The 19,268-nt window shown below is 38.7% G+C and overlaps 1 protein-coding gene across 3 annotated transcripts in view; it reads left to right on the top strand.

The window, feature by feature from the left end:
- Nucleotides 1-19,268, top strand: part of KLF12 (KLF transcription factor 12) — a 461,550-nt gene that overhangs the window by 186,947 nt on the left and 255,335 nt on the right. For all 3 annotated transcript variants that reach the window (XM_082601894.1, XM_082601896.1, XM_082601895.1), the window contains one exon: nucleotides 18,339-18,428. In XM_082601894.1, coding sequence (XP_082458020.1) covers nucleotides 18,339-18,428 — 90 coding nt within the window. The remainder of the gene's footprint in view (nucleotides 1-18,338; nucleotides 18,429-19,268) is intronic.

Here is a 19,268-nt window from a genome sequence, read left to right as displayed (position 1 = left end):
TGAATTATATCCAGTTTATTAATGGTGCTTTTGAGTTCAGCTATGTCCTTACTGATTTCCTGTTCGCTGGATCTGTTCATTTCTGATACAGAGATGTCAAGTCCCCACCTGTAATGGTGGATTCATTTATTTCTCCTTGAAGTTCTATCTATGTTTTTGTCTTGCATATTTTGACGTTTTGTTAGACAAATACATGTTAAGGGTTGTTATGTCTTCTTGGAGTATTGACCCCCTTATCATTGTATAATGTCCTTCTTTATCACTGATAACTTTTCTTGCTTTGGAGTCTGATCTGCTTGAAATAATATAGCTACTTATGCTTTCTTCTGATTAATGTTAGTATGGTATATCTTCCTCTATCCCATGACTTCTAACCTATATGTCTTTATATTTAAACTGGGTTTCCTATAGACAACATATAGTTGGGTCTTATTTTTTTGGTCCACTATGACAAACTCTGTCTTAATTGGTGTATTTATATCATTGATGTGTAAAGTAATTATTTCAGTTGGATTAATATCCACCATATTTATTATTTTCTATTTATTGCCATTGTTTTTTGTTCTTGTCTTTCACACTTTTTCTACCTTTTGTGGTTTTAACTGAACATTTTATATAATTCTGTTTTCTCTCCTTTCTTAGTATATTGGTTATATCTCTTTATTTACTTTTTTTTTTTTTTCTTTTTTTGCGGTATGCGGGCCTCTCACTGTTGTGGCCTCTCCCGTTGCGGAGCACAGGCTCCGGATGCGCAGGCCCAGCGGCCATGGCTCACGGGCCCAGCCGCTCCGCGGCATATGGGATCCTCCCAGACCGGGGCACGAACCCGTATCCCCTGCATCGGCAGGCGGACTCCCAACCACTGTGCCACCAGGGAAGCCCACTTGTATTTCTTTTTGAGTCTTTCTCAGCATTTCCACTTCTCTACTTACATTACTCATCTGTTTTTCCATGTGTCTACTTTTAAAATTGAAGTTCTTAGCATATTAATTGTAGTTTTTAAAATTCCTGGTCTGGTTATTTCAACATTCCTGCCACATCTGACTCTGGTTCTGATGTTTGTTCAGTCTCTTCAAACTGTGTTTTTTGCCTGTTAGTATGCCTTGTAATTTTTTGTTGAAAGGTAGACATGAGATACTGGATAAAATGAACTACAGTTAATAGGCTGTTAGTAATTTAGTGGTAAGGTATAGTCCTATGGTCAGGTCTTAGTCTTTTGGAGAGCCTATGCCTCTCAGCTGTGTAAATCACCAGTGCTTCTGAGTCCTCTCCATCCCCTTACATGGGACAGGTTGGCTAGAGGGGGCTGGAGTTGTGTATTCCCCTCCCTGCAGGTAGGTTAGGTGCTTATAAGACCCAGCAGGTTAGGCTTTGGTAAGAGTTTCTCCTAGGGGAAGTTCTTGTTAAGAAGAATTTAGTGCTCCAACATGTTTTTCAAATGGAAATCCTCCCCCTGATGGAAGTATTAGAGGATTTTTCTCCAATATTCACTGTAAGGACATGGTACAACTCCCAGAGAATAAAACTCAAAAAGTGTGCAGACACCCTATAAATGGAGTTTTTAATTCTCCGGTTTGTCTATCCTGAGCTGCCACTAATTCTTCAATTACAGTTCAGGTTTCTCTACCCGAGCACTGCTTCCCAAAGAGGTTTTGGTTCGGGGGCTTTTGATCTGGCAAGTTGGGGTTCTGTGTACCCTTTTGTCTTTCCAGTTTTTGGAACAGCAGTTTGCCTTATGACTTTACTTCTCTGATGGATCTAACAAAAGTTGTGGTGTCTGTTTATTGAGCTTTTTACTTGTTGTCATGATGGGTTGATGACTTTAAGCTTCTTACATGGTGGACCGGAAACTGAAAGTCCCCGAGGTTATTTTTAGTTCTTCCAAAACTGCATTGTTTAGTACCTAGTTCTTTTATTTCTTTTCCTCATAACTCTCTAGGAATTTTCTCAAATAACAATTCCAACATTGTTATGTAATCAGAGAATGTGGCCTTAACATTTAAAGGTCCAGGGAAGTGGGAGATCTACACAAAGGGCAGAGAGTATAGTAGTTTGTGGTTATTATAAAATAGAATATTTTGTTTAAAAACCTGACAAGTATAAATCTTTTTGCTCCAGTACTTTTTCAGACAAGAACAGAAAGAATTGATTTTTCCATAAGACTAAAATCTTGTAAAATACACTCACCGACTGCTCGATGTCGTTGAAAAAACAAAAGTATTTGGCACATAGTTTCCTTTTTCAGGATGCTAAATTCTTAGCTCAAGTTAGTAGTATAATGTGCCCATTTTTTTTGTGTGTGTGTGGAATTGAATAGAACTGAAAAAAGATAATGGATTTTGCAAATTAGATAGCAATGTATCATAGCTCTTTGCATAATAAAAATATTTGCAAATATCAGTTGCTTGCCCACTTGAAGCAATATAACAGAATTCAGTGAGTCAATTACAAATATAACGTAGACAATAAGTTCCTTTCAATTTCACCTACATATTTTTTTTAGATTTGTAGTAGTTAAATTTTAACTGCAGCATAAATATACATGCAGCTCTGTGTGTGTGTGCACTTTCCTTGTTAGAAAATTGATATGACTTTTTTATAATTTATGAAAGTTAATCTGGATTAAAACCTGATTTCTCCCATCTGTTTTTCTTTTAACCTGTTTGGCTCTTTTTAACCTCAAAATTTGAATGCCCAATTATTTCTTTTAATTACACAGATAATATATGAAATTCATAAAAAGTGAGAAAATTTGTCAAAACGTGAAGAAAATCAGTCCATGTCTTGTCAGGTCCAGTTTTGAAATGTATATCCTTTTAGCTCTCTCTCTTCCCTCTCTCCTTCCCTCCCTCCCATTCTTCCTTCCTTCCCCCCACCCTACTTTTCTCTCTGTCTATCTCTCTGTCTGTTATAAGCATTGTTTTTAAAGGTACAGGAACATATTCTTCTGTCATTTCTTTTTCACTTAATTATGATCATTCATCTACTTTAAGACAGAAAGCTGCATATCATAAATTCAGTGAATAAATAGTATTCACTGGTTTGTATGTCCCATAGTCCATTCAACCAATTATCTGTGGTTTGGCATTTAGATCGATTCCTTTTGGTTCTTTTAATACTATATGCAGGGCACTGTTGTACATGCTTAAGTATGTGCTTGTTCAGTCATTTTCTTAGAATAGCATTTTCTGTTAATTTCATTATTTTTACCAGGATACTAGTAGGCCTTGATGTTTCTCTTCCATTTGTGTATCTCCAGGTTTTTTTAGTTTAGTAGACTTTCAAGTTAATGTTAAAAGAAAAACCTACATTTTGCAGTATCTGAGGCTGTTGTTCCAGTAATTTTATGCATTCAAAAGGTGGTTATGGGTCATCATGGTCTGATCTTTAGGAATAAACCATGTAGTTATGAGCAAGATAAACTTTACCATTTTTTTTGTCCTTTTAAAATCTAGCAGAGATATTTTTGTTTTTAAAGATAGCATTTATCTGATATTATGTTGAAAAATACTGTGCCTAAAATAAATCTCTTTATTTTTAGTCCAAATAACCATACATGCTAATTATATATTATGTAAATTTATTACATATATTATACATATAGTACATAATCATATACGTGTGTTATATATAGACACATATAGAATATATAACCATATGTAATATGTAACCATATATAATACTTAAACTGCTTTATAAGTTACTTTTAATTCTTATGTAGTAATATACTTAATTTATTATTTTTCCCTTATTTGACCTTTTTTGCTTAAAATGAAGTCAAATTTCTAAGGCTTCCTTGTGACCTTAAATTTTATTTACCATCAAAGATCAGGGAAGTTTTCCCTCTGATCTGGCTAAGTTTAAGTTAGTTAAGCCTTAGACCTAGTTAGGGGAATATTTCCCCTCTGTCCCAAGATGTCTCTGGCAACAGAATAGAAGAAAGGTGTAGCAAGACTGTCACTTATTGGACAAAGACTAATGGGGACTGAGAGTAAAGGCTTGCTGTGATGGCTAAGGGTTCTGGTAGCACGGTTCATGAAAGGTTTCTAGCCTGAGAAGCAGGGTTGATTATGAAGTCATCCCTTGAGGGACAGTTCATTAAGCAGAGTAAGATTTTCCTGTTCCCTCCCTCCCTCCTTTCCTTCCTTTCCTTCCTTCCTTTTTTTGGGAAGGGGTGTATGGAGATCAGAGTTACTGTATTTGGTTTGGATTAGTAAATCATGGCCTACTCAGGGAATGTCCAGTTGGAGATGCTGACCAGTCAGTTGGAATATAGTCTTAAGTAAAAGAAGTCAGAGCTGAAAATACAAATTTGGGTCCCAGCAATTAGCTGCTGCCATTTGGCTGGCCGATTATATCACCTGCCCCTTTTTCAATGGAGACACAACTGTAGGTAGGTGAATTCTTCATTTTACGGGGATGACTCCTGCACTGAGGAATTTTAGCATCCCCGGGCATTAAAGGCCAGTGACACTCCTCCAATTCTGTGACATTCAAAACTTCTCACTTCTCTACCCACCCTGCCCCTACCCCACTTCCCAAAAGGACTGGGTAGAAGCTGGAGGGAAGATCATGATCCCAGTAGAGGTTGAGGTCGATTGAAGTGATGGCATAGAACAACTTTGTCCAGTAGGCATGGAATGAAATCCATATGTGTAGTTCTGAATTTTCTACTAGACACATTAAAAATTAAAAAAACTAACTTTAATAATATATTTTATTTATCCCAGTGTAACCAAAATATCATTTCAACATGTAATCAATTAAGTTAATGAGATGTTCTGCATTCTCTTTTTCATACGAAGTTTTCCACATCCAGTGTGTATCTTATATATAAAGCACCTCTACATTTGGACTAGTCACATTACAGCTGCTCCATAGCTGCATATAGCTAGTGACTACCCAGGCACCATAGGTGTAGACTGTGTGTATCCTAATGGAAATGAATTTGTGGTTTTCCTTTCCAGCATGTTCTCCGACCTTCTAAAAAGAAGTCCTTCTTTTATTCCTATGACTGAATCAGCAGTGAGATGCTCTAAGAACCTACTAGCCCTCAAAAATTTCCATTTTTCATGAGAGGGCACCCTTCCTCTTCTTCTTTAGCAGGGACATTGTGACAGTTTAATTTACATAACCTGGGTCATGATTGAAATTTGTTTGGTCCAGTACAACTAGATGGAACTAACTCCTGTATTTCCACAAGGGTATATTGAATTCTATGTTACTTAAAAAGTAACATTACTAATACAATTGAGAAAATATAGACAGGTTTATATTTTAGTTCATAATTGTGAAATACTTTGTTCTTGATAGAGGGGTCAGTCCTGGTTTCTATGAGAAAAGCCACATATCCATCATCCAGCAAATTAGATACAGTGACAAAAATGAAAACTTTATCTTCTAGTTTCTTATTGAAAGTTAAGTCAGCATATTCATTTAGGTGATTACAGTTTCTTACTTTGGGGGTTTTCTAGGCTAATTTGGTAGATACTCAATGGCCATGTCTAGGAATGAGGTGAGAGATCTCCCTTGAGTTGTTATATTAATATTGACTCTATTAATTAATTAATATATTAATATATTATATAAATAAATTAATTAATATATTAATGTTAATATTAATATTGAAATCCCTATAGGTTTCTTTCAGTTGCCATAGATTGAACTAATGAGCAAATTCTTGCAGCTCCTTTCTGGAATTTTTGCCCTTGTCTGTGGGAAAATTTGGATATGCAGAAAGAGGAGAAGAAATTCGAAGAAAATAGTAAAGCCATCTTGTAAAATGTTTCTCATTTCCCGGTTAGGTGTATTTTAAGGTAAACTGTAAATATTCTTTATAATCAGATATTACTTTCTTTTAATATTCAGGTTGTATCTATACTCTCGGGCAATATAATTCAACAGAAAATTAAGATTCTTTTCTAATGCGTTCATAATATCAATAATTATAAAATAGTGCTTCTTAGATGGGGCACCCTCCTTTGCCTCTCCTTCCTCTGCCCCTCTCCCTTGACATTTGGCCATTTCTCACGGGTTTTTTTTCTTTGCCGCACCGTGCAGCATGTAGAATCTTACTTCCCTAACCAGGGATCAAATCCACGTCCCCTGCATTGGAAGCATGGAGTCTTACCGCTGGATCACCGGGGAAGCCCCTGATGGCATTTTGGATTGCCACAACTATGGGGGTGAAGGAATGTTCCTGGGATCTAGTGGTAGAAGGCAGGGATGCTACTGAACGTCCTACAATGTACAGGACAAGCCCCCAGAACAAGCAACTATCTGGTCTAAATGTCGTAGTACAGATGTTGAAAAGCCCTGGTCTAAAAGAATACTGGAGTAATGACAATGGACTTCCTTAACAGAACCTATTTCCTCTCTCTATGAGCAGAATTTAATTTAGACATATTGACTATGAAGTAGCAGAAAAAGGTATTAGAAACTTCGTGGATACAGTAAGTTATACTGGTTGAAAATTATCCTGTTTCTGGTTTTATGGGGCAGGTTTATTAAGAGGCTGGAGGAAGTAACAAAGCCTGAGTAAATGCCGTGTAGTTATTTAATTCCTTAATAAAAAGTGTGCTTCAGATTTCTGTTGAATAAATTTTCCTTCCTGAATTGCATTGCATCGCATTTTAGAATTTTAGATGTACCGCTTTTGGGAAAAAATAGCCCTAGATTTAATTTTTCTACACACACACACACACACCCCTTACAGAAATTCTAAGAAGGCATAAGGATGGTTGATAAAATGAGGGAGGTGCAGAGATGGGGGAAAGTCATTCAGGGTGACAACAGCAGGGGTAATGGCATGGCGGTGTTAATATCACTGGCATTGTATTGCCCTCAATACAGACAGATTTTAAACTTTTAGCCCCTTGGATTTATTTTACCTCCTGTGTAGTTTTTCTGGTTTCCTCAAATAATTTTGCAAGTTTTCCACAGCTCAAATAACAGGGCACTCTGTAGGTATCTTCTCCTACAGAGAATATGTTGTGGTAGTGAATATCTTTCTTTAAAACAGTGTATTTCTGGGTAATCATGTGAAGGGGAACCATAGAAAAGGCTTTGAGCACTGCATCAAATAACATTTGATTGCTAGGAGGGGCTATCAGACACTTCACAGCTGTGCCCGGCAGTCGGAGAATATTAACTGTCCTAGAGATGTCCATAGAGAGGTGAGCTGGGTCTCTTTTATTGGTGTTCATCCTCACAGTTGTGTTTTTTTTTTTTTGCGGTACGCAGGCTTCTCACTGTTGTGGCCTCTCCCGTTGCGGAGCACAGGCTCCGGACGCGCAGGCCCAGCGGCCATGGCTCACGGGCCCAGCCGCTCCGCGGCATGTGGGATCTTCCCAGACCGGGGCACGAACCCGTGTCCCCTGCATCGGCAGGCGGACTCTCAACCACTGCGCCACCAGGGAAGCCCCATCCTCACAGTTTTAAACAGATAAAATAGTTCACTGTTGCCATGCATCATGAGAAATATATGTTAATTGTGTAGATCAATCTTCTATCAATTCCTTTCATTAATATTTTTATCAAATCTACCATTTCCATTCTAGTTATATAATAGTTCACATAGAGAAATCTCACACATAAAACCAAGAGGGTTCTGCAAAGAGTCAAAAATCAGAGTAGGACATCCATTCTTAGAAGTAAGTTTAGTAAACTGGGTGAAATAGTATATACCATTACTACTATTAATTAAAATTACTTAATATTAACAATTAATATAAAATACTTTGTGCTGAAGTATATTATGTGCATGATCTCATCAAATCCGTAAAATAATTCTGTGAAATAGAATGTTATCTGCATTTTACAGATAAGAAAACTGAAACCATGAGAAGGTCATAACCCAGGAAATCTGTTCATTGGGCCCATGTTCTGGGAAATATTCTATTCTAACTTACACTTCTATATAGTCATGAAAGTGTACAGAAAAAAAGCATAGACTTGGAAGATAGAATGCTTTTAAAAAGGTAAAAGATAAAGTAGTCAGAATTCTTGGAGATGGTATTGGATAAAATGAAAGTAGATGTGTAATAGCATTGCCAATAAAAATGTCAAATTAGTACAGGATTTGGATTATACATAAAATTTAATTATTACAACTAAAGACATCATTTGGGGAATCTGGAGAGATCACAGCTAGAGGTGGGTATACTTGGAAGCTGACAGATTACATTTTGGGTTGAGCCAATGCATTTGGCCATTTGGCAGCCAACTACTAATGTCTTTCTCCACTGCAGTCCCAGGACCCAGAGTGTTGAGGAAAAACGAGAGGGGAAAGGCCATTCCAGTGATGTGTCTTACATGATTGTCCAGGCAGTGCAAACAATTGCACCTTTGTATTTTTGATATAGTCTTTTTAAAGCACTTTTGTTACACCTTTTAATAACAGGACAAACACTACCTAGCGCTTCTACATGCTTTGACAATCCTTTTTAGATGAAATAAACTGTAAAGGTCATTTGTTCTAGCTTTACTTTTTCAAAACATACATTAAAAACCAGTATCATGCCTAGGGTTTTCAAAGAATGTGATATTTTATATTTGTTACAAAATCTTAACTAAATAATATGTGTAAAATAAGAAGGCATTGAATATAAGACCTAGTTTACCAGTTTACATATTTTTCTGGCAACTGAGGAGACCCATGAGGTTGATCTTTTCTTTTTGTTTTCATTAGAATAGTTCTAACTAAAAAAAAAGTTAACTTGGATTTTTATTTCTCCTCAAAACTTTTTTGCATATTCCCAACTCTTCAGTGCTATTTCTTCAGGCTGTACAGGAGATAGATATTCAACAGCTCATGTTCTAATAAGATAATCCATTTTAGGTTTGATAAGGAGTCACTTGACATCATTGTAGGTCAGGAAAGGTGGAAATATAGGTCAATAGTCATTTCCTTTGTTTCCTACAGAAAATAAATGACTTAACTTTTGATAGTAATCTTCATTGTCTCCAGGCACAGAGGACCGGTGATGTTAGTTATTTCATTACATATTCCATTCAGTGTTCTGCATATTTTTTTTCATTACTATCCAAATGACTTTTCATAAAGGGAAACAGTGATGAATATGTTAATGTACAGTACTCTTAAACTCGTACTTTGGCAAATATTTATTTTGTTTTAAGTTTTGATAACCATGAAAGTCTGTAAAATGATAAATCCCGGGAAAAATGATAGTGAAGACAGAGTTAATTCTTGTCTTGAAAATGCAGCGAAGAAGATGACTTCTTTATATCTAGTTTTTTTCCTTATTTCAACCAAACCTGTGTTTCCAAGTTTGAATAAATTTGACTCTATTAGTATCTGTTATAATATTCGAATGTACTCGGCTTGAGAGCAATTCTCTTCGACGCATAACAGATCCCGAGTAAGCAAAAATGTATTGAACTTAAATAATATACCGAAATATTCATGTATCCCAGAGTGCAATAGGTCCTTTACGGGATATTGGAGGAATATATGACACGTTTCGCTTTTCCTGCTGGGTTTCCTGCTCAAGATTCATGTACAGTGTAGAAAATCAGTGCCATCCTTGACAGTCCTCTCAGCTCTTACCCCACACTTCCTCCTTCTTGTCAGTCATCAAAAGCTGTTCATGGGCTTCCCTGGTGGCACAGTGGTTGAGAGTCCACCTGCCGATGCCGGGGACACGGGTTCGTGCCCCGGTCTGGGAAGATCCCACATGCCGCGGAGCGGCTGGACCCGTGAGCTATGGCCGCTGAGCCTGCGCGTCCGGAGCCCGTGCTCCGCAACGGGAGAGGCCACGACAGTGAGAGGCCTGCGTACCGCAAAAAAAAAAAAAAAAAAAAAAAAAAAGCTGTTCATTCTTCCTGTGTACTCTCTCTCAAATAATTTTCCTCCTCTCTATTCCCACTGCCACTGTTTTGGGTCAAACTCTCCCCAGCTCTCCCCTGAGTTGTTGCAGTAGCCTGTGAACTGGTGGCTTTTCCCTCTGCATCAAATTCTGTTTATAAGCCATCTTCCAAAGCAAGTCCAGTGCTAGCTTTCTAAACACAAAGCTTAAACACATTATGCTTTTGCTTCATGATGCCCCATCACCTGCTGTGTGATACCCAAACACATTTCTTTCCCATTTACCTCAAGTTTTCTTGGGGCTGGGAGTCTTTCTCTCTTATCCACTTGGGCCCCTAGCAACTAGCCCATTGCAGGCATGAAAGAAACATTTTTGAATGAATAAATGAATTACCATAACATATAAGACCTTTTGCCACCTAACACCAAGTTACTTATATGGTCTCATCTCCAGTTTCTCCTCCAATAAGTCATGTGTTCCAGCCACATGAAATCCTTTATTATTGTTCACAAACATGGAGAATTTCATTGCCCTACGATTTTGCTTATGCTCTTCTTCCCATCTGTTTCTCAACAATCAGTTATCACCTGGGTCAAGTGAACCCAGGGAATGAACTGCTTTTAGATTTATTTACATTTATTCTTTTCATCAGCCCAGCAAACATCTATCGAGCACATACTATGTGTTAGACACAGTTATAAGTTTGGGGATAGGGACTTACGAACAAAAAGACAATGTCATGGCCCTCCTGGAACTTACGTTCTAGTGTAATAACAGATAAAAAATTTGTCAGGTAGTGATGAATACAAGGGTGGAATCAAATATACAGAGGCCTGGAGGAGAGAGCGTTTTTCACAGGGTTGAGATGTACCCTGAGCAGATTGGTGGAAAACAGGGTTGGGTAACTGGTTAGAGGCACATTGGATAAATAGTTCGAGGTACCCACTATAGGACAGGGTAAAGACTTCAGAATGACCTTAACACCATCTCCCTTCAGTGTGTCTGTGATGAGCCTGCCCTTGCCTTGCTGCTCCCACTTCAGCCCTGGTTCCCAGCCTTTTGATATAACAGCAGCTTGAAGCGCACTAGCCAGAGTGGCTTGGACACTTCTGGGCTCATCCAAACTTTGCAGCCAATGTCAGAGTACCCAGCAGTTGAGAATCTCTATCCCAGGTAACAATGGAAAATAGGTATTAGCCCCAGAGTTAGACTGCCGACCATTTTCATAACCTTGGGCAGATTACTTAATCTCTCTCAACCTGAACTTTCTTGTCTAAAATGGACATAGTAAAAAAGAAAAGAATGAAACACTGTACGTTTCCCTGTTTTGTTCACCGACGTTTCCTAAATAGCGAGACAGTGCCTGGTACTCAGGAAGTATTTTTTGAATGAATGAATGATATAACAAATGTAAAGCCCATGAAACAACACTTGGTACATAAGTGTTTAGTAAATGGTAGTTATTATCATTGTTCGTATATGGTTATATATATTGTTATTATAATTGTTGTATAATTATTTTTAAAATTTTGAGACCCTGTGGTCATACTGTGGTTGTATTGCAAGTGTTAATTGTCCATGTGTGGGTCCTGTGTACTGCATCGGCCTTTCTGCCCAGCCTCATGGTGCCTGGTTTTTGTGCCCATGTGTGTGTCTGGGCTTGGGCACATGGCTAGCTCTCTGATTCTTGTCTGCACCTGTTACCCAGTTCTGGCTTCTCCTGGGGCTAGGCACTCAGAATTAGTTTCTGCTAGCCCTGCTCCCTTCAGAGAATCTTGTTTCTGGCTTCCTTTTCCAGGACTGAACTCACTTCTCTCTTTTCTTTCTCATCCTCTTTTTTGCGGGGGAGGTGGGAGCTATAATTGACATATACTGTTAATAGAGTCACCATGCTGTACATTACATCCCCATGACTTGTTTATTTCATAAATGGAAATCTGTACCTTTTGATCACCTTCACTCACTACACACACACCCCTCTGGCAATCACCAGTCTATTCTCTGTATCTGTGAGCTCGCTCGCTCTCTCTCTCTTTTTTTTTTTTTTTGGTATTGTGTGTGTGTGTGTGTGTGTATGCGTTTAAGATCTTACCTCTAAGCGAGATGTGGCATTTGTCTTTCTTTGTCTGACTTATTTCACTTAGCATAATGCCCTCAGGGTCCATCCATGTTGTTGCAGATGGCAAGACTTGCTTCATTTTTATGACTGAATAATTCCCTTATCTTTACCTGACATCCAGACCACTTGTTAGCCCATCCTGATACCTGTTCCCACACATTTGATCTCTCCCTGGGATGTTAATATCTGCCCAGCTGAGCTGAAGTTTTGCGCTCCCTCTCTAGGGTTTGGCTGGTGGTCAGTTGGCACGTCTCTTGCCATGATATTTTCCTGGTTTTTGACCTGGTTTCTGTTCTCCAGTCCTGGCTCTGCCCGTTAACCTCCCGTAGTGCCTCATGGTTCATGAATGTGGCGCGGATAGAATGACATGACTGCCATAGCAGAGACCCGTCACTGCGTGTTGAAGGAGAAATTGGGCCAACTCATGACCTCCAAGTGTGTGCAGCTCTTCAGAATACGAATGAAAAAATAATTTTTATTTCAATCTGTATTAATGCTGGGGTGGAAGACTTATTTAGAAAAGCTCAGTTGACATTTCTAAAACTAATAGTGTAAACGATCCATTGTTGTGGTAATTTAGCGCTTTACCAACATAGAAAACAATGATTCTTGCTAACAGGAAAATATAAGTTGCTGCATTGCATGTACAGTTTTTACCAATTCTTTTTTTTTTTTTTTTTTTTTTTTTTTTTTTTTTTTTTTTGCTGTACGCGGGCCTCTCACTGCTGTGGCCTCTCCCGTCGCGGAGCACAGGCTCCGGACACACAGGCTCCGCGGCCATGGCTCGCGGGCCCAGCCGCTCCGCGGCATGTGGGATCTTCCGGGATCGGGGCACGAACCCGTGTCCCCTGCATCGGCAGGCGGACTCTCAACCACTGCGCCACCAGGGAAGCCCAGTTTTTACCAATTCTTATGAAAGACACAATTCCATGTTTCAATGTGAGGTGATTATGGAAGGGTTTTGTTTTTGAGACTGATGACAGATATTTCAGAATAATGTATATATGGATCATTGAAACCACTGAAGGGGATGTAAGTTGCAAGTCCCAGTAGGTCTATAGTTTGGATCCTAGTTCTCCCAGTAAAATATGATCATCAGTGTGGTATCCACTCTCCTGTGCTGCAAAGCAAGGGAAGATGAAAGCCTGGGCCAGAACTGCAAAGTCAACATTTGAACTAATATTTATTTTGTACCATCGGAGGTACTTTAATTATGCATATGCCCTCTACAGAATTGACTTACCAGTGTGAGGGTATGTGAATTTAGAAAAATATAATTTCACACTTAATATAAGCACTTATAAATTGAATGTGAGGCCCGAATGTATCTCTTTTGAGTATAAAAGGTCGAAGATGAAGCTCCTGTATAATCCAAGTACTTGAAACTATTGTGAAAATATTGAATGAGCCATCTAGGATATGAATATTTTCAAAACGCTGGGTAGCAGATGAGATTACCATAGATTTTTCTGGATGTTGAACTCAGGATGGGACTGACTTGCTAAATTAATTACGAGATATTTCTACGATAGGAATGTATAATCTTATCAAGCTAAGGAAGTATGTTGAAAGATTGATTTAAAGAAAGAAAAGTGAAATAGCTTTGAAACCAGGGGCTTATTTGATCTTTTATTGTTATTCCCCAAACTGTTGATACTCACCGGTGACCAGAAGTTGCTAATTCCTTTCAGTGACTATATCAGTTCAGCCCTGAGAGGAACCATCGACTGAGATTCCAGAGCTCCTCTGTTGGGGCCTTCAATAAGGTGCTCATGGGGCTTCCCTGGTGGCGCAGTGGTTGAGAGTCCGCCTGCTGATGCAGGGGACACGGGTTCGTGCCCCGGTCTGGGAAGATCCCACATGCCGCGGAGCGGCTGGGCCCGTGAGCCATGGCCGCTGAGCCTGCGCGTCCGGAGCCTGTGCTCCGCAACGGGAGAGGCCACAACAGTGAGAGGCCCATGTACCGCAAAAAAAAAAAAATAATAAGGTGCTCATGTTTTTTTCCATGCTGATTTAGGGAGCGCACAGAGGAAGATGGAGAGAGAAGGAGAGGGAGAGGAAGGGAGAGAGGGTTGTGGTGGTTGGGAGCTTAGCTTGGGCTCAGGCTCCTTTGGTTTGGACTCGAGCCGCACCACTTACTAATCATGTGACCTTGGACAGTTTAACCTCCTTGTGCATCTTCGGATGATAAAGCCTTGACCTCTTGGGTTGCTGTAAGGACTGAATGAGTACACGTCTCTTAGCACAGGGTCCAGTCCATAATAAATATGCAAATAGTAGGTATTGTTATTATGTTTGTTAGCAAAATAATAATAAAATGGTAGTTGAGTTATGCTACCTATTGTTGCATAACAGTAGATAATGGAAGCTGTTGGCTGGGCATAATTCTAATCTCTTAGGTGTGTTGATCCTTATGAAGAGCAGGGATTCACTCGTTCTTTTGCATTTCAGCACAAATTTGGGGGTAGTATACAACACTTACGTTTTCTCTGAAGAAAGGACCTATTGGTTGAACTGGCATACAGGCTTGGAAAACAATTGTTATTTTTGTTGGTTTTTATTGTTGTTATGGTAGAAGTGAGTCAAGAAGGGAGAGATTGACTTCTCTATGAAGTGGTTTTCAAGCAAAAGGCGAGTTTCCTTATAATCTGATTCTTCTGCTTTTTCTGTAGGAAAAAGTACTCAGAGGATGATGCATTTAACCAATTGGTATGCCTGCATTATAACCCATTAAGAATCTTTTCTGAACATGCCTTAATCAATTCGATGCAGTGAATCCTGAATTGCTTCTCATATGTCCCTTTGATCACTCTTGAACATAACACGGGTAGGGGTGAGGGCAGTTCATATTTTTCATTACCTGTAGCCAAACATGGAGATTCAAGATGGAAATATGTTTAAGTGAATATGTCCTGTATCTTGAGAAATCAGAACAAATCCCAGTAGATATTTTTGGCTTATGAAGGGAAGCCTTGTTGAAAACTTTGGTCTGTTGAATGTTCACTAGCTGGCTCTTTATTACCCCGGCTGTGCAAAGTGGATGACGCACAGTCTGGAGGAGGGAGAGGAAAGAGACTTGCATTCTGGGAGTAGGAGGGCGGATTGTAGTAGTTGCCCTGGAAAGTCACCCACACCCTGTTCTACGTTTTTATGAGAGAGATTATTGAGCATCAATCCTTTTCCTTCCTGCAGGTTCCATTCAGAATATTGTGAGATGCTAGGATTGATGACCGTTGTGTTTACATGTAGATGTATTTCTGATGTATTTGTGGGGAGGAAGGTGATCTCCACGTCTTACTCTTCCGCCATCATGAAGGTCTCTTGACAGTTGTGTTTATACTGCTTTTGACTGGGAGAGCTACTATCAGCTGGACTGCTGTGTTGCCAAATCTTATTTGGGAAATAGGAATATCCAGAGTACTGTTTTCATCCAGTGCACATGTAATTGATCAACAGCCAGCTAATAAATCTGATGATAAATTTGGCTGTAATTGATACAGTTTACTCATATGAAATAAGTAACATAGGTGTATAGATACATGTACATGAATATAAACACATATACATAAATTATATAGGGTTGTATAATATCAAAATATTTGTTACAACATAAAGAGTACCATGTTACTAAAATTGATGACTAATCTTATTTGCCTCTTGGGAATCAATTGAGCTATTGGATTCCCCAGCAAATGCGTTTTGATCAAGATCACAACAAGATATGTTTGACAGCAATTTTAAATTATTAGAGTTTATTACATATTTAAAGTCTGAAGTCAGTTGAGATTGTATGTATCTGATTTTTAGCTTAGAGAGAGAAATCTATCCATATTTTGTTCCAAGGACTACGTCCTCAATGCTGTACAATTACCATGTGCTCTGTAAAAACCACACACCTTCTTCGATGGTCTGAAATATGGTGTGATGCTCGGCCCTTCTCTTTATGCTAAACAAGGTCAGAATCAGGAATGCAGAGATTACTATGCTTCATGTATATACAGTGTAACTTTCAGGCATATGTACCGATCGAATCTGCACTAGTTGCAAGAGTTTAATAATTGAGGATTGGGTTCCTTAGCTGTGAACATTGTTATTTATGGGGTTCATTATGGCTGTGCTGTGCTGATCCTGGAAAAATCAGGGAAAGAGAAATATTTCCCGGGCAAATTCCATTTCTTAAAAAAAATGCTTGAAAATGTGTTTAATTATTTCACTTTTACATGAAACTGAAGTGTAACCCTGTCTTTTACACATCTAGAATTATTCCAGTACAACAACAACAAAAATTATAATGAAAACAGTGATATTTAAATGTACTAAGTAGCATGGGAACCCAGTCAGCTTTTTATGATTTATCCGTTTTTAACCTCAAAGTCTCTGGTTAGCTTGCATTTTTTTTTTTAATGAATGGGTTGATCACAGCCAGCGAGGAAAACGGCTGAAGTCTATCAGCTGTAAATTGGTACAAAGCACTAAAAGGGACATTAGCCTCTAATCAGATTCTAACAGTTCATTAAACCTGCCTTTCCAGAATCGCTCTTTGTCCTTTCCCCTCCTTTGCAAGGCATCTTCTTCCCTTTCCATCTGGGCAAGACCTCCTCCGGGGTAGGAAGCAGTATCAACTCATCCTTCATTGTCTACCAACCAAACAGCCTACGGGAGGCTTTGTTAGGGTGGATTCCATGCTGCTGTGAAAGGCCAGGCAGTTGAGGGCTGCTGGCAGCCGGAAGGCTTTCCTGAGGTTGGGAGGTGGCAAACCAAGCTGGCTGCTTCCAAGCATGGAAGCAAGTGACACATTGGGATTTGAGGTCCATGCCTGATAGGTAAACAACCCACCAGCCTCCGTGAAAGGATTTTAAGCTTGGAACAAATGCACTGAGCTCACCAGTAATACCTTGTGTTCTAAGCTATTAGGATGCAAAAATCACCCCAAAATATGGACAAGTCAAAAGCAAACATGTAAAAACAATGATGTGTCCTGCCAGTTTTAATAATATTGTACATTTCTAAGAGAGGAACATGACAGTAATTTTTCTTTTTATTACCTAACGGACTAGGTAGCATGGGATTTCTAAATGCCCATTAGTTAGCTCTGGCGTAAATTTGCTTTTCCTTCTTGCCGTTGATTTCTCTGAGCAAATATTTGTGATAAGAAGCCCCATACATTGTATTTCTCAGAGTATTTTTCTTAAACAAAAAGGAGAGTCAAGAAATGGGAGAAATAATTAGAGCTTCACTATACTGCACTCTGTTGGTATTATTTGGTAATAAAGACGTTTAATTTATGATGTGTTGAAGTGAGAGTTGTTTTTATTTAACCGTCTGTTGGGGAGAAAAGCAACTCTATGAATGGCAAAAACTTGAAGGTTTAGAGGTGATATTAAGCTTTGTCACCATGTAGGCAAAACATTTAGAAATGTCTCTCTTTTTCTTTTAATAAGACCACCTTAGTGTCACGTGGTTACATTCTATAACAGCAAAGACACTCTTCTAAAAACTCAGTCAAACTTAGTCATTTTGATTTCTTGGTTTAGTCAGTATTTGAGGGTAAAGTTGGCATTCTCAACACATTTTAAAACATGAGCCTGATTTTGGCCCGAAGCAAGCACTGATGTGTGTCTTTCTGACTCCCTTCCTAGGTTGTTGACTTCAGAAAATCCCCGAAGCTGTGGAAATTAGTCAAAAAATAACCCTGATTTCATCTTTTTATAGATGTTTGAAATTCCATTGAGCCACAATAGAAGTAAGGTTTTCCCTTCAAGAGGTGTTAAATGGAGTTTATTCTTTGATTATGGCTTCAGCTTAAGAATTCACTCTTAATCCAGAATTGATGTTAGTTCTTTTTAAAGGAGATCTTTGCCATTGAAAGGTAGAAATTTTCATTTGATCAGATATACCATGCTACCGGGATTCACTGTCCAGCATTATATCTTGTATTTAAAATTATTTCGACTTTGACAGTAATATGAGAGTATATAAATTATTTTGATCTGTCTTTTCCTCTGTGAATTTCTGTATACAGTACAACCTCCAGAGCTAAGGAAGAAAGAAACTTGCCTCGTATTTCCTTCCACGACTGCAAGTGTGATGAGTTATTCCGGCCTCGTATAAATTAATGTAAGGTGGCCTCACTCCAGTTTATTACCGTCTGACCTCCAACCCGGGGGTCATAGAAACAGACTGATTAATTCAAGTTCTTGGTCATTATTTCAAATGAAAGTTCAGAAGGGGGGGATAATTGGTTATGCTGATATTCTCCTTTAATTATACTATATTGTTAAAAAAATTAGGTGAGCAGTACTAAATGTACTACAGTGAAGGCAGACGCTACCAGCTGTCCTCTTCTGAATGCTTTATAGCTGAATTTCCCTCTCTCTCTTTTTTATTCTCAGAATATCAACACCTTTGAGAACAGAATGCTAATGCTTGATGGGATGCCGGCAGTCAGAGTCAAAACAGAGCTTCTGGAATCTGAACAAGGGGTAAGCAGAAGCTTCCGACCATGCCCCACCCCCTTCTCTTTAGGAGAGTGGCAGTGTTTACCTCCAGAGTGTTCTAAGGTTTGCAGAACACTTCTGATTTTTCACTTGCTTCAGCTTTTCTCTCTTGAGTAGAAATCATCTGAGACCATGGTTGATTCTCACCCACTGGCAATCTCAAATCTTACTAACTTAGAAAAGAGAAGTTCTTGAATTTAGGAAGGCATAGGGACCCTACGGCTTTATTTGATTTGGTGAATGTTTTGGAAAGCTAATTCAAATCCAACTCACAGAGGAAGTATTAAAAAAATAAGATGGGTCTCTAACCTCAGTGTCAAGATAGTTTGGTTCTTCCTGAGTTAGGAAATTACAGAGTACAGGTATGAGAATGTTACTGTTTGGGGATGGATTTCTCTTTTGACATTGTTTTTACCTTTTTTATAGTTGATGAAATTTAGGTCAGTGAGTTTGAAAAGCACATAAAAGCAGAAGAAAGCTTATTGAGCAATAACGTAGCCAAATTGACCATCTATGGCTACTGAAAGTGTAAGGACTTAAGAACACAGCTAGATTTTTTAAAAAGGATGTGGGTGATTTTATAATGGTTAACATCTATAGCTTCACTAGTAAAAGTCATAATCAGCGCGATGTGATTCCTTGCAGCATTGGCTGACCACCTTTTGTATTTAAGGGAGAAAGCACTGCCTACCTGTCTTACTAAACCAGCATCACAGAGGCAAGTACACGTGACCGCAAAAAGGACATCAATTAAATACATATTTAATCTTCTTTGTGTATCCCTTATTCCAAAAAACCAAAACAAAACATTAGCAGTGTTTTCTA

Source organism: Mesoplodon mirus (genome assembly GCF_964341445.2).
Source record: "Mesoplodon mirus genome assembly, chromosome: 17".
In the NCBI taxonomy this organism is placed as follows: domain Eukaryota; kingdom Metazoa; phylum Chordata; class Mammalia; order Artiodactyla; family Ziphiidae; genus Mesoplodon; species Mesoplodon mirus.
The sequence above is the reverse complement of the archived record's forward strand: the minus strand, read 5'-3'. Positions and strand labels throughout refer to the sequence as shown.